Raw genomic sequence first — 24,561 nt, 5'->3', positions numbered from 1 at the left:
TCCCGTACGTGTTGTCTTCATACTAGACAGTGTATACAATGTAGGCAGAAGGGCTGCGTTGATGCGGTACCTGTAGCCTCAGGGGCATCGCGCAGGAAGTCAACAAAGTATGCATCCACACCATGGTCCACCACATCCTTCTCCCCCTCGCCAAGCTCCTCCTCCACCAGTGCTGCCAAGGCCCGGTCAAACCACGCTACATCCTCAGGAATGGTGAAGCGGTCCGCGATCACGCGCTTGCATTCATGCTTCCACAGAGCCAGCAACACCTGTGATATGCAGTATATACAGTTTGTCATTTTTGCTGCCAAGGACTAAATCCTCCTCCAAGTCTCAATGCGATTGATGATATTGATTAGGCGGCACTGTTTCATTCCTGACTGACAATGAATCCTTGAATACAAATGATTTTGATGACCGAGACAAAGAAGGTATCTTGGTAGGTTTTGAGGACATGGGGCACATCTAATCAATACAAAGCAAGGGACTTTGTAAGTTTTGATCATCAAAACTATTCATGAGACAAATACAAAAAAAAGGTTCTAATCTGATCTCAGATTTTTCCTCATTTGTATTTCTCTCCTGTTCTATTTTGTTTTGTTCCCTGCTGAGGATTCAGCAGTGATGTTCAACATGCCCTTGCCAGACCTGTGCAGCCAGAATTGGAAGATGTATTCTATTCTAATCAATAATTCAGTAATTCACAAACCTGTAGACAGTTAGGTAATGGCCTGGCGTGCCAGACTTTTAAGAGGGCCTGAGGTTGAACATTTTCTTCCAGTCTGTTCTTCCCCCTACTTAATGATCCTTTAATCTTCCTACTGCTATTGTAGTAATAGTAATAAATCATATACTGTTAGTACATAGGATGTTTATCACTTCAGCAGAGTTGCTGAGAGTGCTCTGTCATACATGCTGTCCTCTACCACTGTTCTACTCTAGTGCTCTGTCATATCTGCTGTCCTCTACCACTGTTCCACTCTACTGTCTTGACTGCGTTTACCTGTACGGAGTGGACCACCTCGGCAGTGGTATTGAGCATGCCCTGCCACACCCTGGACAGGTCCCGGAGGTTGAAGATGTAGTGGAAGTTTGCGGGCGTCGGCAGCATCTTGACCTTTGTCATCTGCCAGAGACGGCGGGTCAGAGACACCAGGCGAGGCACGAGGCTCCGGACCTCTTCACTGAAATCGCGACTTTCACAGTAGTGGCCCCTGCCGATCACACCTGAGGTGGTGGGGTCGTTAGTGGAAAGACTTGAGAGTGAAAGAATGACCCGGGCATCTTGTTGCCAAAGGTAACCTTTTTTACGTTTGTTTTAATGAACCAGTCATTCTAGCTTGTAGACTCAGCAGATTGCTAATGTCTTAGTAGAGAGTATAGGTAGAATGAGTGATTGTGTTACCTTTGAATGGGTGCAATCTGAATGTCCTATAGAAAAACAAGCAGCTACAACTAGTGTACTATTGTCCAGCTAGTACTATTGTACTGTTTTGCATCAGCTACTGACCAAATAAGGTGACCGATGTGTATTACTGTATGTTACGAACTCAACATGTTATAGACAGCTTCAATATGTAGCACACATGCTAGTACATAAATAAATAAATACTGTACTGAAAGTGATTCATAGGAATTCAAAACAACTCTACAATCTACATTATAAGGAATAGTAATAATAAAGCTGTGATCATGTTTCTTACCAAATATTTTGTCAATGGAGGCGTTGGAGGGCAGGGTACAGTTAAAGATGGAAAACTGCCTCTTCAGTCTCTGTGGGACGTCATTACGACCTCCTCCGGGATGGATCATGGATGCAAGGAACTGGATGTCCACAATGTTGGTGAACTCCCCTGGTTTCTCCAAATTGAAGAACCCATTCTGCTCCATGAGTTGCCGGACTATCTCATTAGTTACCTGGAATGGGAGAGATGAAGGATATAATAGGCTGAAAAGTTGTTTTCGATTTAGTTACGTATGTGAAACAATACGTTCTGAAAATGGGATGTTTCCGTTAGACAAGAGAAGCATACTGCGCAGGTGTCATGTCTTACACACACACTGAACTACAGCCAAACTTTTACTCACAAATGCAGACTCACAAACTCAAGTTTTACTTGAGCAGAAAGCTAAAACATTCTGATTTGAGGGACCGCGTTGAAAACAAGATGCTGCATCTCAGGGGGTTTAAGCGCGCTTTAGAAGTGGTAGTAGGAGTAGTTCACATAAAACATAAAAATACAATTTGTCAATATCGATTTACCCTCATGGCAGTTGAAACATGGATAAAGCTTTTACCAAAAAATATATGAGGCATTTGCCAACAAGACCGTTTGTCAGCTTTCTCAGAAACGACAGAAGTCAACGGTCACAAACAGTGATCATGAAAAGATTCCATACAGCTTGTGCTTAATCTAAGTCTGAAACCAAAACAATTACGTGTTCATGTGCTGCTCAACAAGAACATAAAATCTCCCCATATTTACATTCCTAAAAAGAGCTCTATGCCATACATTTTAGTTTTATTTATTCTTGAAATTACACTGAGTAATTAAACTCATTTTCAGTGTCGTCGAGTAATACAATATCATACAAGTAAGAAGCGTAAACGCTGTGAAGCGAACGAAGCTGTTGTGGCAGTCTGAGAGACACACACACACACACACACACACACACACACACACACACACACACACACACACACACACACACACACACACACACACACACACACACACACACACACACACACACACACACACACACACACACGTGTATGTGTATATACACGTGTATATATTGTGTGTATATATATATATATATATATATATATATTATGACAAATTATGAAAATTCTGTTTTAAAGCAATCAAATATACTTTTATCTGACATAGTTGTTATAATGCTCCCAAACCTGGTCTCCCCACTCATTGATGACAGGCATGTTGATGTCATCTATAAAGATGGACATTCTCTTCCCAGCTGGGGGTCCATAGGTGGTCCCCATTCGCTTGTCCACATAGCTCTCAACTGACCTCTAAGGAGAGAGGGGGGGGGGGGGGGGAGTAGGAACAAGAAGAATGTGAGAGAAGGTAAGGTGTGAGAATTTAAGCCTGAGTTATAATAATAATATTATGTGATTTAAAACAACAATTCAAAACAACTTAATTAAGACAATATAAAAACTTATATAATATAATAAAAACTAAGCTATTCGGTTGAAAATATACTGTAAAAGGGGAATTTTAAGTGTGGAATCAAGTCTGCAAGAGGTGAGTTTTGGGGGCAGTTTGAACCTTCAGTTACACTTGGTTGTTCATCATATTGCTGATCTACAAGCTCACAACATGTCGTGCTGCAGCGCATTCTGAGCTCGTAGATCTTGCTATTTTCGGTGAGCGGCACTAGCACGCAACCAAGTACAAATCACCCTTAAGCGTGATAAAGGTACCTCATCTGGTCCTCACAGACATACTGTAATCAATCATGACAGCTGGGTCGATGTGCAGCTAAGTCATGTAGGGGAGAAAAACAGTGGTTCGTGGTCCAGCCTTCCACATTATTAATCAGCCCATAGACTCTACACCTAGAGATCAATACCACTGCACAAGTCAATGAGCAAGCTAGCGCACACGGTCACACACACTGCCAGCACTGGCGCAGCAATAGGCTAATACATGTGGCAAGTTAACCCACACGTGGCCTCAGCCCCAGTCAGAGATAAACCTACAGTTTGAGGATGAGGTGAGGGTGGTTTGAAATTAAATTAATCAAAAACGTCAACACACGGATTCGTCATGAACAACACTGGCAATATTTATTTTGTGTGCGTGCATGAAAGCAAGAGACTGACAGACAGAGATAGGGGGGGACGACTTGTACAGTACCTGGAACATTAGTGGAGTGGTTGCAGAGGAGAAGTTGAGAATCTTAGCTTTGTGCAGCTCTGGATCATACTTTGACATGTAGCCTTTGATGATGACTGTCTTAGCTGTTCCTTGCTCTCCAATCAACAAAACAGCCTGTGGGAATAAACATTGACATTAGTTAATGTACCAGCTTTATCTATAACATAGATCAATGCTGTGCAAACCCGCTATCTGCATTATTTGAGCATAAGTTTTACCGAGAATATTAAGAAAGAAAATCTATTCCCTGACAGACTTGAGAGTTCACAGATAAGTTAATAAAGAAGATTTGCTAACTACTGTAAGACAAAGATGTATATCTAAATAGATTCTGCAGCAATTAACTTTGGCAATAATTTGACTACATAGATGCCATTCCAAAATGCTATACAGTAGGCTATAACATTTATTTAAAAAAAAATCCCACCCACATTATTTTAATTTTCAGCAGTATCTATTGTCCTGACTTTAAGGGTTTATGGTGGTGTTCTAAACTAGAGCGCGCGCACGCGCACGCACACGCACACGCACACACACACACACACACACACACACACACACACACACACACACACACACACACACACACTTTCTGATGGCTATGTTGTGAATCTAAACAAAAGCAAAAGCAATGCACACATGGGTCTAAATCAACAGCATGACGGTGGCATGGCTGGGTGTACACTAAGTGAACAGATTAAAATAATGCAATCAATGCTCTACTTAAAACCCCACTGAATGCTCCACTACTCTGAAGGGAATGCAAAACAGAGGAAAGGTATTCACATGCATTATCATGATAGTGTGTGAGAGTGTATGTGTGTACATGCATGTGTGCAATGCATGCGTGTGAGTAACTGTAGCAGGGGGTCAATAAAGCAATAGACAGTGCAGGTAAAGTCTCAGACGGGAGATACCATCCCTGAAATCCTTATCATAAAACCACAGAGAAACTTTGAAGGCTTTTCAATGCAGATAAGGAACAGGAACTGCAGTTGAACTGTCAAGCTTAATCTAATACATAGAGTAACACCTCAGTGTCAGTGGTGCTCAAACTTTTTCATGTCAAGGACCCCCAAAATTATATCTATTTGGCCGCTGACCACCCATTTTATATTTCTAGCAGCTCACACATTTTTGTCTCACATCTTTGATTGGTTGCACACCTCAGTTTATAGTCAGTCCTTCTCAAATATTTTCATGTCAAGGACATGCACATGGCGCATGTAGATTGGCTATTTTAGATTAGCCCAAAAAATAAAATAGAGCTATAATAAGTGTTGAAACTGTTCCTCAGTTTTAGCTGTGGATCTCCTGGAACACCCTCGAGGACTCATGGGGGTCTTGGGACCCCACTTTCAGAACCACTGGTCTACATTGCCATGGACACAGGATTGTCAGCGAGCCAATATATTGAGTAAATGCCCAGCGGGATGAACCATGAGCCATAGCTTGTCTTATAAAGTATAATAAGCTTTTTAGCAGCAGCACAGTCCCTAGTGGATGCTAGCAGGGCCTTTAATACATTTGTCTTGCTTACCTTTCCTTGCTTGGCTATCGTCTGAATGAGGAAGTCTGTCCTGACGTTGTCCACATTGGGGACAAGGATGGAGCCATATTCTGGAGTGGAGTCAGATGGGTAAATATACTCCTCAACTCTGGTGCCCCAGTGGACCCACTGACCTGTTGTGGGAAAACGAATCTGCAGTATTATGACATTATGGGATAGAAAATACAGGACAAAATAGAAGACTGGAGAGGTGTTAGTCATAGTATATTTTAAGAATGAGGTACCAATAGGCATACATGGGGCATACATCCTTTTACAAATAGTGTTGTGAAAAGACTGTAAAAAGAGAAAAGAAAATGAAGACCCCCAAAAGGACGCCTTTCAGCTCAATAAGCCTTCATCGGTGATCAAATACACTTTTTAAATTATATTACTGTTGGCTTCATTCTCTTTTCAAGACACACAATGTACTTGCCAGTTGTTTTGGGGAGCTCTCATTTTGGTTCAATTAACATCCTGGATGCAAGATTCTACAAATTGACTTTTTTAAATCACTTCAACAGGCTTGACAACATTGAGGCCCTGAGGCTCGTGAGACACGAGCAGCTGAGCAGCCAATGCCGCTGCCTGTCAATGAGCGATTCATCCACATTGGCAAGCTGTGGTGGATGGAGTAGGTCATCATCATGTGAACCAAAACTCAGCAAATAACAGCGATTGAGGGTGGGGTTTTGTGAAGTGGCTTGAAAATAGCTTACACACATTTGTCGTATATACAGTATATGGACAACATATAAGGAAAAGGTATGTCTACGTTACAGTTAAAAAAACAGTCACACAAACTCCATAGCACCTTACCACGTAAACTAAAGCACTGTATCCTAAAAAGGTGTCGGTAACCCTTGTTATGCTTACCATCTGCAGTGACGTGGTAGTCAAACATGGTGTCCTCACATTCAGATGGGATATCTGGTAGGTCCAGTGTTATCCTGTCATGGCCTCTGAGCCAGGCCTCCATTTTCCTGCGGTCCTCCAGTTCCAGCAGAGCTCCAACGCTCCACATGAGGGCAAAGACATAAAGCCGCTCCATGTGCTCTCTGGATATTTCCACGCCCTGCTCCTGTTCAATAGGTATAACATGCTGTAGTTCAATTATGGTAGAAGAGAAGATAATGCAGTTAAACAGCCATGAGCACAGTGCTCCACAAAAAGAAAACAGGCCTGGGTATTTCCCTGGATACTTATTTTCCTTTTCTATACTACACATCAATTCAAATATGCATAATTGACATTTATGTCGTTTCGAGATTACACAAAGGTGCCTGGTCTGCACTGCTCAAATGACCATGAAACTTCTGAAGCATTAAAAACATCCATGGCTATACATAGCTATAGTGATACTGCTGTAGAATTTGTTGTAATATTGACTACAAAAAGAGAAAAATAAATAAACAATTTTAGTTCTCAAAAGTGAGCAGAAATCCTTTTCAAGCTGAGGTTTGTGCCAATGATAAATTGATTATTATAAAGTACTTCGCTTATCGTCATTTTCAATGTTCAATTGTTATTAAAAAAAATCTCTACAAAACATGGCAAATTTGATTTCCTTAAATCCTGGAATCTATCTCAGCTTGTTTATTTATTTCAAGTTAAGTCAAAGTCAAAGTCGTACGATTTGTCACACACGGGTCAAATTTGTTCTCCGCATTTGACCCATCTCTTGGAGCAGTGAGCTGCAGCCAAGGAGCGGTGAGCTGCAGCCGTGCCGCGCTCGGGAATCATTTGATTAGTAGATTTGACCCCCCCAATCCAACCCTTTGATGCTGAGTGCCAAGCAGGGAGGCATTGGGTCCCATTTTTACAGTCTTTGGTATGACCCGGCCGGGGATCGAACCCCAACCTCCCAGTTTCAGGGCGGACACTCTAACCACAAGGCCACTGAGCTGCATCTGTTACTTGCTACCCCCTTACTGTACAACAGTGTCTACTTTATCTTAGAATGGGTTTTATAATGTTGTAGACCTATAGATATTTTAATGTTTAGAGTTTAAAATATCTTGATAAACATTTGATTCTTGCTAAATACAAATGAGCCACAAGATATAGGCAATTTGTGTTCGATTGCAAAGTAGCTTCTCATGCCATTGTTTGTGCATTTTATCTGCACATAACACCAAATCTGTAGTGTTAGTAATGGGTTAACTACAAACATACAGTACTCTCTGTGTGGAAATTGAGACAGCCAGGTAGTGGCTCTGTATGCTGCTGTGCTCTCTTGGGTAATTTATCCCCATGTAGCATGGTGCTGGTCACAGCGTGCATAGCCTCTGGAACCCAGGTGTTTCCGTGCATGGCCTGTCGCTGTCCATTGATGGTGGCGCTGAACCAGTCACCAATCGATGCTTGTAGATTAGAGAGATGTGTGCTGTCCTTGGTTTTTCCATTATATCGCGACTGGAAGCCTGTTTTCTTTTTTGTGTCTTTCAGAACTACGATAGCTTGTCTTGTGGCTTACTTGGCTCAATAGTATTGACAATTTGCGTTTTCAAGTTGTGAATTGTGTTATTATTTCATAAGAAAGGCCCCTCGAGAGTGCTCTGTACTCCACCCCTGGTCAACGTGGTTTGGGGTGGTGAGTGTGGTGTAAAATCAAATGTGTTATGGAATCATCACATGTAAGAAAGATTACTAATATGTAACAAACTACTAATGTGCTCTAGGATTCACATGAAAATTATTAAAAAATATTAATCCTGAAGTATTATTTTGGGGGATTTGAGCTCTGTGCCAGACAGTATAATGTATTGGATATGTAATCATAAAATGTCCAGTAGTCACCTTAATGCCTTTCAATCACATTGCCAAATATAAAAAGATGACGCTACTTTAATTGCTAATCCTCACATTGTGATAGAAATACAAAATCTCCATATATTCTGTAAGTACTGTAAATTCTCAGAGTTGGAGTTTGCAGTTTTCAAATGGTGGGCAATTGCCTTTCAGCTAAGCAGAAGTGGTAGTAGGAGTAATTTTGTCAATTTCGATTCACCCTCATGGCAGTTGAAACTGTTTGATGTTCAAATCGGGATTGTAACGGCTTTATTTTATTTTATTATCTGTTTTAGTTCTTTGAGTATTTTGAGTGTTTTCTGTCTTCTGATTCATTTACTGTGCTTATTTTAATGTTGCTTTATGTGAATGTCATTTCTGTTGATTATTGTATTGTATCTCGGCTACATTGAAAATGTATTACGAGTTCAAATGAAGAAAGAAATAAAGTTTATGATGATGAAAGTGGCTCAAAGCTGATAACAGCATTGCTAGTTAATGATGATAAGATGAAACAAGAAAAAGTCAAACAAGGACAGAGAGAACAAAGTGAGTACTAAGAATAATGGCTGTCGGCCTCTTATGAGGTCATTCTGAGATTAAAGGAATAATGTCCATCTCCCTCTTTGCACAGTAATAGCATCTAAACAATGAAATACTGAACTACAGCCACACTTTTACTCACAAATGCAGACTCACAAACTCATGTTTTACTTGAAAACAAGATGCTGCATCTCAGGGGGTTTAAGCGCGCTTTAGAAGTGGTAGTAGGAGTAGTTCACATAAAAATACAATTTGTCAATATCGATTTACCCTCATGGCAGTTGAAACATGGATAAAGCTTTTACCAAAAGATATATGAGGCATTTGCCAACAAGACCGTTTGTCAGCTTTCTCAGAAACTACAGAAGTCAACGGTCACAAACAGTGATCATGAAAAGATTCCATACAGCTTGTGCTGCATAATCTAAGTCTGAAACCAAAACAATTACGTGTTCATGCGCTGCTCAACAAGAACATAAAATCTCCCCATATTTACATTCCTAAAAAGAGCTCTATGCCATACATTCATTCAAGTTGTATTTATTCTCGAAATTACACTGAGTAATTAAACTCATTTTCAGTGTCGTCGAGTAATACAATATCATATAAAAAAAAGATCACAATACATCAGAAGATCAGGAAAAGGAAAACAAAAGGTATACATGTGAATTACATACAGTAGGTTACAAATAAAAGCTAAGACAAATTTCAAAACTATCTAAAAACAGTTACATATTGTGGGGATCTGTATGCTCACCAAGGCTTTAAAACGACTCGGGGGTACCAATGTGGTCAATTTTAATGTCGTTTGCAGGTCATTCCATGTATTAGGGCCACAGAAACCAAAAACAGATCTACTTTCAGAAATTATGAGATGTATTTAGGTACTCCAAGCAGAGTGTTTGCAATGAATGCTGTATTGATTATGTACTCACAGTGCAATTATTTTGCTTCCAAAGACATGTATTATGAGGTATGAGCTGTATGGATTAATTTCATAGTAAATATTTAGCACTTTTTGAAACTCTAAGAACGGGTCACCATTAACTTTAGTTTTAGTTGGGTTTTTTTTTGCCTTTTGCTGCAAAGTTGCCTAAATGTGATACTGTAGATATATGGTGGTTACTTTTCCACAACTGGCAAGAATGTTATTTAGATACTCGATAGCATGTCATTTTGACAGATTTTGTCTGTTTTGGTGGTGTTATGCTTTTGGTATCATTTCATGTACACTGTACTACTATTATTCTACAGTTGGAGGCCATCGATATTGTCCTTTTCTTTTTGCTGAGGTTTGCGTGATCTGCGCAAAAGGACAGTTAACCCATTTTGGGCGGGAACCCCTTTTGGTGTTTTAAACATTATGTTATAATTTAGCCATTGAAAAATAGCAGATCTACAAGCTCATAGCGCGCCACCGAGTGGCGCGCTACGAGCTTGTAGGTCTGCTATTTTTTTTAAATCGTGAAAATTTAGAAGGATTTTTCAGGATTTAGAAGGATTTTTAAAAGTTTTGAGGTAAAAAAATGGGTCAAATGATAAGGGACAATATCGGTGGCACCCAACTGTATGTTTGTGTTTACCTAGTATCCTACAGTCGTCAAGGCTTTACTGTAGCACTTGAATTCTCTGCACTCTATTTATTTGACCATTTATCCTGTCGTTTGTTGACTAGGGGTTCCTGGCACTACCGATCTTGCACTTTGTAAGTGGGCGAGAGTGCCTGCTAAATGCTTAAATTGTCATTCTAACTGTGTGTTATTTGGGAAAAGAAAGGCTGCGTTTTTCAACTCACATGAGGGTGAGTAGTCTTTTGGGTGAACTATTCCTTTGAACTCGAATGCAAATCATTTGTCTGACTCTGCATTATGTCTGACCGTTAGGCGAGTACTCAGAGATGACTCATCAGCCTACCTTAGGTGGTATGAGTCCCTGGAGCATGTTGATGCACTGCATGATGACAAACGCCTCCAGTAGCTCCATCTTAAAGTCCAGTGTCTGAACACTGAAGGAATAGAGCTCGGGGAAGGAGGAGGAGAAGAGGTCCCTCAGCACATCACCTTCCTGAGGGGAGCGTTTCTTCAACCAGCCCTGAAAAAGTAACATGTTTTTGTCAGTCATTTAGTTATTTTTTAGTGGGGTATTGCTTAATTTATAGGAAAAGAAAAAGACAGCCAGCACTCAAAAGTGAACGCTGGCTGTATTGGGCCGTGCACCTTGAGACAATCATATAATCTGAGTGTTCATTCTCTCTTTTCTCATTAGTTAATGTATACTCAACTTTAGTTGCAACCCAATTCTACAGCTAAATGACACAAAAGCACACTATAAAATCTGAGTTTATTATTTCTCCACTGATGAATTAAAACACTAAAACACACACATGCACGAGCGCACGCAAACGCACACACACACACACACAATTGTCAACATCATCACCATCATCATCATCTTTATACTTATGTGACTACAGAAGGAACAATCCTGCTTCTGTATTCTCAGGGACGGGGAAAGCATTTTTCCATAGACAATTAGACATAAAGAGATTTTTACATCGTCTTTTCCATGGCTCACCATGTTGTGTATCCTTCTCTCTGTGTACACAATCTGACAAAAAAAACATCTTGCTTTGAAGCTACTGTATATATGCCGCCACCCCGGAGGAGTTTTGCGAGGAGGCTTGTTCTCTGTGCTCATTAAATCAGTTGCAGCCAAGTACTCTGGGGGGTCAGTGAGCATGTGGGCGTTGGACAGGTCTTGAGAGCAATATGTATTTTGGTGTTTGGCACACACGTGGGCTCAGTGTGTGTGCACATGCACAACACATGTATCTGTAACAGTGGGTGTTCAAATGTGCTGTCAAAGCAAACTGCATTTGACGAACACTGCCCTCTTTCGACCAGGCCAGTTCGCTCATGTCCACCGGCTCCCTGGTTATCTGAAACTCTCAGATCTGAACGAACACACAAAGCTACCAGATGACCTTTCCCACTTTCCTTCTCCCTCTCACTAACCACTGCTAAAACCTCTTACTACCACACCAAAATCCAATCCTGTACTTCTAACCCAAGGAAGCTCTTCTCCACTTTCTCCTCCCTCCTTGAACCCCCTCCCCCCACTCAACCTTCATCCCTCACTGCTGATGTTTTTGTCAACTACTTCGAGAAGAAGGTTGACGATATCAGCAGCTCTTTTCCCCCCTCCCCCATAAAGAGGCATCTGACTCAACCAACACTAACCCCAACATACCATGCACGTCTTCCTTCTCTCCTCTTTCCCCAGACGAGGTCCTAAAGCTAGTGACATCCACTAGACCTACCACCTGTCCTCTCGACCCTGTCCCGTCTCCAATCTTCCAGACCATCGCACCTGATCTGCTCCCCTTCATCACCTCCATCATCAACACCTCAGTAACCTCAGGCTGGGTCCCATCTGCCTTCAAGTCAGCCAGAGTAACGCCACTCCTCAAGAAACCAACCCTTGACCCCTCAGATGTCAAGAACTACAGACCGGTATCACTCCTTTCCTTTCTTTCTAAAAGTCTCGAACGTGTTGTCTCCAACCAACTCTCTCTCCATCTCTCACAGAACAACCTGCTGGATCCAAACCAGTCAGGATTCAAAAAGGCCCACTCCACAGAAACTGCACTGCTTGCAGTCACAGAAGCACTACATGTTGCCCAGGCTGCTTCCTACTCTGCAGTCCTGATTCTCCTAGACCTATCAGCAGCATTTGACACGGTGAACCACCAGCTGCTCCTAGACACCCTAGCTGATCTGGGCATCGGTGGGACAGCACTAAAGTGGTTCTCCTCCTACCTCACGACCGGACCTACCAGGTTTCCTGGAAAGGTTCGCTATCATCCCCCCCGAACCCTCCAAACTGGGATCCCACAAGGATCTGTACTTGGTCCCCTCCTTTTCTCACTGTACACTAAATCCCTTGGCACTATCATCTCTGCTCACAATATATCCTATCACTGCTATGTTGATGACACACAACTGTTTCTATCCTTCCCCCCCTCTGCCACCCAAGTGGAAGAGCGCATCACTGCATGCCTGGCTGACATCTCACAATGGATGTCTTCCAACCACCTTAAGCTGAACCCAGACAAGACTGAGCTTCTCTTCTTCCTAGCTAAGTCCTGCCCTATGCGGGAGCTAACTATTTCTGTAGACAATGCCCTGGTAACGTCTGTCCCAACAGCCAGGAACCTTGGTGTTGTCCTAGACAGTCAGCTCTCGTTCAAATCACAGCTGTCACCAGATCCTGTAGGTTTACACTCTATAACATACGACGAATTAGACCGTTCCTCACCCAGGAGTCAGCCCAGCTCCTAATCCAGACAACAGTCTTGTCAAAACTGGACTATTGTAACTCCCTCATTACTGGCCTACCGGCATGTGCACTTAAGCCTCTCCAACTGATCCAAAATGCCGCAGCTCGCTTGGTCTTCAACCAGCCAAAATTCTCACACGTCTCCCCCCTTCTCCGCTCCCTCCATTGGCTCCCGGTCGCTGCCCGGGCATTCAAAGCAACCAAAGGTATGGCTCCCCCATATCTTGCAAGTATGATCGAACCCTACAAACCCTCCCGCGCACTCAGATCAGCCAACGCGGGGATGCTGGAAGTACCTTCACTAAAAACGTCGGGACAACGCTCCACACGTCCCAAACTTTTCTCCCTTCTGGCTCCAAAACTATGGAATGCACTTCCCATTACAATCAGAACTGCAGCCTCACTCCCAATCTTCCGCCGTAGTCTGAAAACCCACCTCTTCAGACTCCATCATGGCCCGTAACACTTGCCATAGCCCCTTAGATAGAACTTTATGTAGACTTAGATAGCATTTTATACAGACTTATACAGACTTGCATTTTATGTAGTCATAGCACTTTATAGTATATGTATAGTTTATATGTATAGTTTCATTATATAGATATTCCACTGTTACACTCTTAGCTTACGCATGTTTCATGATAACTACTTTTTATGTACAGTATGTGATGTATTGCCATGCTTTTGTTTTTGCTTATTGTAAATCGCTCTGGATTAAGAGCATCTGCTAAATGCCTAAATTGTAAATTGTAATTGTAGTGTTGATATCCAAAAATGAACTAAACTAAACTAACCTAAACTCATTTAATTAATTAAAAACAATACACGTATCAAATAGTGATAGTGATAATTAGAATTAAAGGGATATTTCACTTTCAAAAAACTTTAGCTCATTTTATCGTCTACAGTAAAGTTGCTCGAGTCAGTATTTACGCCCCCTTCCTATATAAACTCATTCAAACTCCATTTTAGATTCATCAAAAACACCCGTCCTCTGATTTAGATGGATTACTCATGTCTCTACCATAAGACCTGACTTTGTATAAATTCAGTTAAATCTGTTTAACCTGTTGAAGCAGATGCAGATTCACCTACTTACTGTATGTATTATGATCATCAATAGAGAAGAGAGGCAGATATCTCCCCTTGTGTGTATTGTACGTATATTGTCTTGTTTTGTTTTGTTTAGTTTTTGTTGTATGTATTGTCATAGTCTTATTGTTTATGTTTGATTAAAATTCAATTTTAATTTTAAAGGTCAATTTTTTTTAAAAAGAGAAAAGAAAACACCTGTCCTTAATTCTGGCGAATGATACATGTTGTAACTTGTGTGTAATTGTTTTGTCAGATGAAAAGCATCAGGCTCCATAAAAAAGGGGAAAAAAAGAAAAGAAAAAAGTAATTAAAAACAAACCGGGAACCTCGTGTATTAGGAGGGCAGAATGAGTCACCAGAAAAAAGGACGGGTGTTTTTGATTAATCAAACATGGTTAAAATGGAGGTTAAAGTTACAATGGGCTTGTATAGGAAGGGGGCGGGGCAGAGAATATTTTAAGTGAAATATCCATTTAGGGTGGGGGTGAGGCAGGATCTGTACAGTACTATAGAACTCGAGACTGGAGGCATTGTAGCACAGAGCGAATGTTTTGATTCATGTGCATATTATTATTACAGCCATAAACACTTGAATAATTAATCAATTGACTATACCTCCAGTATGGGGCTCCAGTTGAGGACAGAGGAGCTCATGAACACCATGCCATTGCGTGAAACGGTGGCTGGCGAGGCGTTGTCGATGTTGTGTGGCTCAAACACCACCTTACAGTTGGGAGCCATGGGTATGCGATCCCCGTTGGCCAGAGTCAGTGTTCTGTTGTCGTCCAACACCGAGTTCAGATTTTCAATCCATATGGCATCTACTGGGCCATCTAGGACTATCCAGATGTGTTCTCCTAAGAGATGAGTAACGAAATAAATGTCAATTTCAATTCTAGAAAGGCAACCTGTCCTCCAACATAACCGTGGATCGTGGATACTGTGGTTGAAGTCAACAAGAAGATGTACAGTATGTAGCTACATAATGAATTTACAGTGTATACATCAAGAACGAGAATACGGTAGTCTTCTTTGGTAATGAAGACTTAAACGTTTGGGCTGAGTAAAAATATATAAATATTATTTTGACAGTGGCTCAAAGCTGATAACATGATGAAACAACAAAAAACAAGAAAGAGTCAGACAGGGAGAGAGGGAATGTCGGCCTGAGATTAAAAGAATACTATACTCTTTGCACAGTAATATAGCATGTAAACAATTAAATACTGAAATGCACAAACAGCCACACTTTTACTCCCAGATGCAGACTCACAAACTCAAGTTTTACTTAAGCAGAAAGCAAAACATTGTGATTTGAAGGAACCCCTTGAAAACAAGATGCTGCATCTCAGGGGGTTTAAGCGCAATTTATTCTTAGTTGCGTGCCGGTCTCACACACAACCAAGTATAAAGCAGGCCTTATCCTTCGAATAAATGTGCTATCTGTAACTCTGAATGTAGGGACCAATGTCCTCAACATTCCATGCATCTGTGCTGTGTTTTAATGACATGATGCATCATATTCTCAACCAACCCATAATTATTTTCATGACACGACATCGTCGACATGAATACATAACAGAAGATGCAAATGTGAAGCAAGGATCCCTTGTTAGCCACTTTACTTGGTTTGGATTAACATAAATATTTTGTGTGGACTGGTACACTCAGTCCCAGGGTAAGATAGCACGCATCATTCATTAAAATGGCAGTACTTAAATTGAATAATATTAAAATGTAGCACCTTACCTAACTAAAGATTCATACTAATTGTTTATAGAGAGCCAACACAGTCTTATCTGCTGATAAATGCTGATAAATAAAAACTATTATCAGCGTTTTGATTTACTTCTACCTAATTCAAGTTCAATAAATTATCCTCAATTTAAAATCTTCATTGAAAATAATCTAAAACATGCTGACAACGATGGTATTTTCAATGAATATTTGCCACAGAATAGAGAAGCTAGTGTTCATGTGGTTAATCACAACTCGGCTCAATTCATCTCGGGCGAAAAGTCGGGAAAATCAATCCTAACAACATTGAAGTCACTCAAACCTTTCTTGGCTCTCAAGGTTTTCCTCCAGAGCGTAGAGAAGATGCCATCAGTCCAGTCATTGGTGGCGACATCCAGGCGGCCAAACATTTGAGGAGCTGTGATGGCCTTGGGGTTCATGCGCATCTCCCTGTGCGGTTGGCCACAATCTGGCAAACACACACACAAAATCAGAATCAAGATTAATTTCAGTTGCAGAATACCATAAATATACAGGACTCTCTAGAGAAACAAAGCATAACATCTCTGGTGGCATCATGTATACTGTATATTATTATTACATATGATATGTAAAATGACAGTGTTAACACATGATTTAGAGTAGAGTAAACATTTATACACAAAGTAGTATACAGTCAGTCTTCTATAACTATGGCCTTCAGACAGCATTACATAGTGTATGGATATTAGTGTGCTAAGGTGTGATGAGAGTCAAGCTAGGTTGTGAACTGACCAGAGTTAATTACACAGAATAATGTAGAGAGCAGGGTTATATTTTGGAGTGCCGAAGCGTGGCACAGACCTTCCAAAATGAGGTGGAGCAATGCAGAATGTAAACGTCTTTTTATTTCTATTTTTTAAATAGACAATGTGAACAGGCTGACTCATGTAATGCGTCATTGACACTTGCTCTGTTTTTCCTCTGTCGTTCTAACACAAGCGTGGATGTGGACGTGCGTGCATGCACACACACAAACCTGTCATGGCCTTCATCAGTGTGTGTATACAGGTGGTTTTCCCAGCCCCGCTAGGACCTAGAGCCATCATGCCATGTCGGACCCTCTGAGTCTCATACAGTTGGATGACCTTCAACTTCCAGGGAGGGTGGCTGATGAGTCCGGCATCTTCAACCTGCACCGAGACAGACAGACAGACAGACAGACAGACAGACAGACAGACAGACAGACAGACAGACAGACAGACAGACAGACAGACAGACAGACAGACAGACAGACAGACAGACAGACAGACAGACAGACAGACAGACGCACACAGAAGACAGTGATGCATCGTGTAGTTGTTGCATTGTGCAAATCTATTGCTATTTAGTGCTATTTTTCTAATTATTGCATTGTCAAGGATCCAAGAATTTGACTCTTATACTGAATATTTGAATCTTAAATGCTGAATATTCAGACTTCATGCAGTCAATATGCTTCTCTGTGGCATTTATATTCCACAATACTGCTCCACACATGACATAAAAAGGTTATGTAATTATCTTTCGTCATTTTCACAGCACAACAAAAACTAAGTCACAAGACATACTGTATACAGATTCAGGGATGCAGAAAAAAGTGCATTCACGAAAGAAATGCAAGCAAACACACAAATTATGAGAACGGTAGACAATAGTGATAGCTGGTGTCGACATCTGTTTTCAGCACTTTCTACTTGCCACAGATACTTTAGAAATGGCAAACGATGCAATGCTTTCTTTCTTTCAGAGCAATATATCTTGAGGCAATTATGGGTGACATGAAAGATACAGTAGACTGAGCATATCTGTCTCTGGCTCTCTTTTTCTTTCTGTCTCTTCTATGACATTCGATTTCCAGTGTTTCTTTTCAACACCACCAACCTCTCCCTCTAACACAAGCGCACACGCTTGTGTTAGAGGCAGAGAGCGCACACACATACACACATATACACGCCTCCTTTCTCTTTCCTACCTGTATGTCGATTGCCCTCTCCAGTTCAGGGTAACCTGCTTTATCAAGCTGGATGCCTGGGAAGAGGTCCTCAATCAAGCTCAGGAACAGGGGCTCATCCTCATCAATCTAATGGCATTAGTACACACGCACGCACGCACACACGCACGCACGCACGCACGCACGCACACACACACACACACACACACACACACACACACACACACACACACACACACACACACACACACACACACACACACACACACACACACACACACACACACACACACACACACACACACACACACACACACACACACACACACACACACACACACACACACACACACACACACACACAATCAGTGAAATGAACAGGGAGTGATGGAGAGTTTATCATGCCTCATTGAGAAAGAAGCAGGTTTACATGAGTCGCAGCATGCACGCAGAGTAGGGTTAATTTGTGTCCCAGTCTGCCAAATGTTATTTTATTAATTCACATGACTGGACCAGATTAGATTTTATTCCAGAGATCTATCCATCTATACTGTAGATATAGTCACCTTTTCATTTCAAGGACCCACAGTTTAAAGCATTAAGCCCTGGATCACCAATTTATTTTTTCTCTGTGGCCCCAATCTACAATTGAAACTGAGAGTGTACAGACCCATAAGGATCTATTCAGACCCCTGGTGGGTCATCTAATATAAGGAATCAGTCATTGTTCTTCATGGTTATAATTGCATTCTGTAAAGTCTATTGCAGTGGTTCCCAAACCTTTTCACCTAGACAGCCAAACTTACATGTATTTGCCTGCGGACTCCCATCACAAGAGTTCTTCTTAGTAATAGGTTTATAGTGGTTAAACTGATGTTGACTCATGACCCCACTTACTGTTCTATTGTCTAACTATACTACTGACCAGTTTAGACAGGTTCATGTCCCTGAGGACTCTCATGACGATGGTGGACTCGGTGTCTAACTATACTACTGACCAGTTTAGACAGGTTCATGTCCCTGAGGACTCTCATGACGATGGTGGACTCGGTGTCTAACTATACTACTGACCAGTTTAGACAGGTTCATGTCCCTGAGGACTCTCATGACGATGGTGGACTCGGTGTCTAACTATACTACTGACCAGTTTAGACAGGTTCATGTCCCTGAGGACTCTCATGACGATGGTGGACTCGGTGTCTAACTATACTACTGACCAGTTTAGACAGGTTCATGTCCCTGAGGACTCTCATGACGATGGTGGACTCGGTGTCTAACTATACTACTGACCAGTTTAGACAGGTTCATGTCCCTGAGGACTCTCATGACGATGGTGGACTCGGTGTCTAACTATACTACTGACCAGTTTAGACAGGTTCATGTCCCTGAGGACTCTCATGACGATGGTGGACTCGGTGTCTAACTATACTACTGACCAGTTTAGACAGGTTCATGTCCCTGAGGACTCTCATGACGATGGTGGACTCGGTGTCGTTGGGGTTGGCTCGTTTGGCAGCACCCAGAGTCCGTAACACTGACAGGATGTTCCGCAGGCCAAAGTCATAGTGCACCTGGAAGCATGAATGCAGATGGGAGGTGTGACTTCAATATGCATATTAGTATTATATATACAGATAACTACTATGGTGATTAGGACAATTAGGAGACATTAACTCAGTGCTAATTTAACTCAGAAGTGTACAATCCTATTTTAAAATTGGCTAATGGGAGGGCAGGCGGGCAGGTGGGCCGCTGACATCGCTCTGACTCAGCCATAAGGACTGTGTTGTCTGACATCAATGTGTCCTCATGGCAAGGCTCTGCTCATGGCATTAGCCGCAAACAAATCAGTCAGCTCCAAATATGGGCACAAAAGGGGGCATTGCCCATATATGCCCATATCGTGACTTGATATATTTGAGCTTTTAGATTGGCTATTTTCAGCAAGGAGAGGTTAAAAAAGGAGGATCCCAAGAATAGACCGCTGGGTACCCCGGTCAATGAAGTATACATATAGGGTTTAAGGGGTTAAAAAGGTTACATAAATAGCCATGTACATCATCTACTTGGATTCACCCTGTTTGTACACTGCTCTCATTTATGAACCAAACATTTTTTTTCCCAATATTGTATGGGACATTTTCTGCCTTAGTCATACTTTAATAACTTTAATGACTTTTATGAGGTATAAAGTACAGCAGCCTTGTGTTCATAAAACATAAAGATTGGGTATTGGGTAAGACTGACGTTATGTATCGTTCAGGACCTTCCACTGCTTTGTCTCAACCATTACTCAATGGCTTTGGTCTCAGCCACTGCGGTGGATATTTTGACAGTTCGTTTTTTTTTAAAATATTGCCACTACTGTTGGAACAGGCATAAACTACACCGGTTCATCCCGATGTTCTGGGCATCTTTGTAATGTTAGTGTTAGTAAAAAGCAGGTAAAAGATAACGTTTGAGGCAGACTAACATCAGTCACTCTACAGTTCAATGTAGTAGAAGAGGTGCGGGTTTAAACCGCAGCTATGTCGGCTCCGCCTACAGGAAATACGTTGCCTGTGACCATGAGACCCGTTTCTGAATCGGTCTATAGCCTATGTGGTGCAGTACGCACACTAAACATTAGTATATTTCTACAGTACGTACCTGCTTAGAGAGCTGTTCCTCACATAGCTTGTACAGAGTGAAGAACTTGCGGGCCAGGTCAATGTTATCTATGAACCCACAGCTGGCCAGTTTGACCCTGATGATGATCTGACGGTCGGGAACCATCATGGCCACCGATCGGAAGTTAATCTTCAGGTTCTCAGGAAGTTCCTGGCGACCTGCGTATCCTGGGTTCTGATCAGGTGCAAAATATAAAGATTTGAAATCAGAATCAGACTTGTGGTTTTACAGTAAGTATACAGTAAAATCCTCTGTGTTAGTTTGACTACTCCAAGAGTCTAAAAATGTAACCCAATGGACTGATTACATTTCTACACTCTATCGGCACCATCAGATACATTTCACTGGTGGACAATGATGCATTTTCACATACCGTACGAAATAAAGTTAGACATTTAACTTGGTTAGCATTTACTAGTTACACAATACCCCAAATAAACGTTTGAATATTATTTTAACATCTAATGGAAAAGAAAATGTGAAATAATATAATGATTTAATTTTTTTTACATGGTCTCTTTATAACACTCCAAAGAAATTAAAATTTCAACAGCAAATTCCATTTTGTTTTATTAACATTGTTTTCCATTGCGAAGTTATTAGCTGCACATACACAGAACCCCTACAGTACATTTGGGGCTTTAATTATCTGATGTAATCAGATAATCAGAGTTTAGAGAAGTCATTATGCCTTGAGCAAGGGAAATGCCCCTGGACACAGCTCAGAACCACCTCTGCTACGCTAATGCTCACTCTGTACTTTACAAATTCACAACAATCTCTCTAATTTAATAATGTATAATCTCTTACCCTTCTCAACACGCAAGAGCCATTCTACGATGCTCCATTTACTGAATAATGAATTGTTCTAATAATATTATACTATATAACTAATACCTAGTTAGCATAGTAGTTAGCTTGTTAAATATGTATAGTGCATACAAGGCTGCAAAAGAACCCATTATGCTGGGATCATTTCACGCCTGCCCAGTCAATTAACCTTTATACTACTTAATTAGTGTTACATTTTTACTTTGTGAATTAAATTTGAAAGCTTGATAAATCAGTAAAATAGCAGGGGAAAGTCATCGTTCTTTACTTTAACCGATATGTGAGATGATGCTTTAATTCCAGCAGGCTGTAATTAACAGAAACATTGCTCTTGTGGTAGCTTATTAGTGGAATAGAGCAGTGATTCTCAACATGTAGGCAGGGGGATCTGGTGGCTCAAGTGCAAGACGTTGTGAGCTTGTACAATGCATCATCTTCATAAAAAAATACAAAAATAAAATGCACTTTTGTATACTCGAGTATATACTTGGTCCATCACAGCAGCTTCAACCCAGCAGCTGTATCTTGAAAAAAAGCACATCGGCAAACGTACAATGCGGCGCACAACACGGCGCATTGTGAGCTCATGGATCGTCTATTTTCAGTGAAGATATTTAATAATGAGCGAAAACAGAAAATACACTAGTATAGCGCCCTGAGCGCCACCACTCAACAACGTATGGGGTTAAAGTGTTTTTTTCAACTGAACGTTGAAGTGTCCCCTGCCCTGATCCTCACCATGGTGAGGAAGATGCCAAACTCTGGATTCATCTCCACATTGTCCCCGTCGGTGAAGATGAAGTTCTTGCGTCGCTCCTTCTTGCACGTGAGGACGATGGCGATCTGCTGAGCTGCCACCGACAGCACGGGGAGATTGATGCGGTTGAACTCATCGAAACAGCCCCACGAGCCAGACTGGGCCAGACCTAGACACAGGATTCACACATGATACTTGAGTGTTAACTGAACTCTGAAGAGTGTACATTTGTACAGTTTACACTCATTACCTTTCAGGAAACAACCTGTATTCCAATGGATTCAATGCAGTAAATATTTTTGTCACATGTCCTTACTTTTCATTGGTTCCATATTTATGAAACCCTTCAAAAATGTGATACACTGTGAGATAGTAGAGCAGCTATTGTATTAACTTTTGCATGACACTCTTGTACGACAACTTAGGGCATTCATTTATGGGGGGAAAAACATTACAAGTTGAAATATGGAGATACAATGTTTCTGCCTGACAGCAACAATATTGTATTTTGGTCATTTCATTAATTGACTACAACTGCATGTACCATATCCCACACCTTCACATTATGTAATGTTATTCATGATACAGTATATTGTAAAAATATATATATTCATATATTTCTCGGTCTCTCACCTTTGAAAATCCTTCCCAGACCTCTGAAGTCCATTTGGTCAGAGCAGTTGAAGACAACCACATACTTTCCGAGACAGCGGCCCATGTCTTTTGTGGTTTCTGTCTTACCTGACAAGCATGCAAACATAGGATTTATAACACCTCGGTTTTCAGTATGTTTTTTACATTTAATTTGTATTTTTGTATTTTTTTAATATCATAAGAGTTAATAACACTCAGCTTTACCTGTTCCTGCAGGACCCGCTGGAGCGCCTCCCATACTCATGCCCAATGCTTGGGCCAGAGTGATGTAGCACCTGGAACACGCACGCGCACGCACACGCACACACACACACACACACACACACACACACACACACACACACACACACACACACACACACACACACACACACACACACACACACAGTTTCAGTATAAGAAGTGTCGTTTCATTTATTAAATTCTGCGTGGGCGCAGTACAGTACAATACAGTGACATACCTGGGTGAAGAGGTAATAAGGTATATCATATTGTGGAGCTGGAGGTGACAGGAATCACCAGCAGTTACAATATGAACATTCTTTTCAGAAGGGAATGTAGCTTCTCATATACGGCTGGACTGGAAAATGTTACATTTGCTAATATGTTTTTTTTTTCTCAAACAAATATCACGTTTGATCTTCATCTGGTTCTCTCTCTCTCTCATCCATGCTCAACCCATTATCCCTAAACTTCTTTGCCTTTTTTTTTACTATTTTGAAAAACATTTTTGAATAGTTAAAAGAGGCAATCTACAAGCTCACAACATGTCGATGTAGATTGGCTATTTTAACTATTCAAAAATGTTTTTCAAAATAGCAGGTGTCCGGACATCTACGCCAGCCGTCCGGGTCATGTAAGATTCATAGAAATAATAAACTGATATTGAAACTGAATCAGACTGATATTTGCCTGTTGTGACCCATAAAAATGGGTCCGCGACCCAAACATGGATCCCGACCCACTGTTTGGGTCAAGGCCTCAATTAATTCTCATCCGACATGGAAGCAGTCAACATCAGAAAGAGAAAGAGAAAACAACAGGGTGCAGAGATACAGAAAAACAGGGAGCCAGGCATTAGGAAGTGCTGAGGCCACGAGGCCTGGAGGATGCCACTTCTCTGGGGAGCTAGCTGTCTGATGTCTGCTGGTGGCTCCATGCTGCTGTCTGTTCTCATCTATTTTCTCCCCTGTCTCTTCTCATCTTGCTCTGTGCTCCCACGTGTCTGTCTGTCTGTCTGTCTGTCTCTCCCTCTGTCTCTCCCCCTGTCTCTCCCCCTGTCTGTCTGTCTGCCTGCCTGCCTGCCTGCCTGCCTGTCTGCCTGCCTGCCTGCCTGCCTGACTGCCTGCCTGCCTGCCTGCCTGCCTCTGTCTCTATGTGTGGATGCAACTCCCTCCTGATTATGCACCTCTTTCCCCCTGTGTTTTTGCTCTCTCTTTTGTACCCTGTCAGAGACAGTGGTGATTCCGTTATCTCAGAGCATCCCTAACAACTCCCTCAACGCATCCTTTCTCCTCCTCTGCTCGTTATTTGTCCCCTGTCCTGTCTTCAAAACCGCTATCCTATCGTCTCCTAAAAAACATTCCCCTCCATGGGCACTGTGTGTGTGTGCGTGCGTGCGTGCGTGCGTGCGTGCGTGCGTGCGTGCGTGCGTGCGTGCGTGCGTGCGTGCGTGCGTGCGTGCGTGCGTGCGTGCGTGCGTGCGTGCGTGCGTGCG

General features: G+C 41.7%; 1 protein-coding gene across 1 annotated transcript in view; it reads right to left on the bottom strand.

Annotated features, from left to right (window-relative positions):
* Positions 1-24,561, bottom strand: part of dnah5 (dynein, axonemal, heavy chain 5) — a 149,846-nt gene that overhangs the window by 70,589 nt on the left and 54,696 nt on the right. Inside the window, exons 41-57 of the mRNA XM_079504311.1 lie at positions 23,049-23,119; positions 22,824-22,931; positions 22,172-22,359; positions 20,582-20,776; positions 19,369-19,503; positions 17,954-18,061; positions 16,979-17,132; positions 16,283-16,429; positions 14,839-15,080; positions 10,705-10,881; positions 6,334-6,538; positions 5,449-5,591; positions 3,888-4,022; positions 2,915-3,037; positions 1,704-1,917; positions 1,004-1,227; positions 71-269 (exon numbers count right to left, since the gene is read on the bottom strand). Coding sequence (XP_079360437.1) covers positions 71-269; positions 1,004-1,227; positions 1,704-1,917; positions 2,915-3,037; positions 3,888-4,022; positions 5,449-5,591; positions 6,334-6,538; positions 10,705-10,881; positions 14,839-15,080; positions 16,283-16,429; positions 16,979-17,132; positions 17,954-18,061; positions 19,369-19,503; positions 20,582-20,776; positions 22,172-22,359; positions 22,824-22,931; positions 23,049-23,119 — 2,768 coding nt within the window. The remainder of the gene's footprint in view (positions 1-70; positions 270-1,003; positions 1,228-1,703; positions 1,918-2,914; positions 3,038-3,887; positions 4,023-5,448; positions 5,592-6,333; positions 6,539-10,704; positions 10,882-14,838; positions 15,081-16,282; positions 16,430-16,978; positions 17,133-17,953; positions 18,062-19,368; positions 19,504-20,581; positions 20,777-22,171; positions 22,360-22,823; positions 22,932-23,048; positions 23,120-24,561) is intronic.

This window comes from Electrona antarctica (assembly GCF_951216825.1).
Source record: "Electrona antarctica genome assembly, chromosome: 6".
Classification (NCBI taxonomy): Eukaryota; Metazoa; Chordata; class Actinopteri; order Myctophiformes; family Myctophidae; genus Electrona; species Electrona antarctica.
Note: the sequence above shows the minus strand (reverse complement) of the source record. Positions and strands in the feature narration are given on the sequence as shown.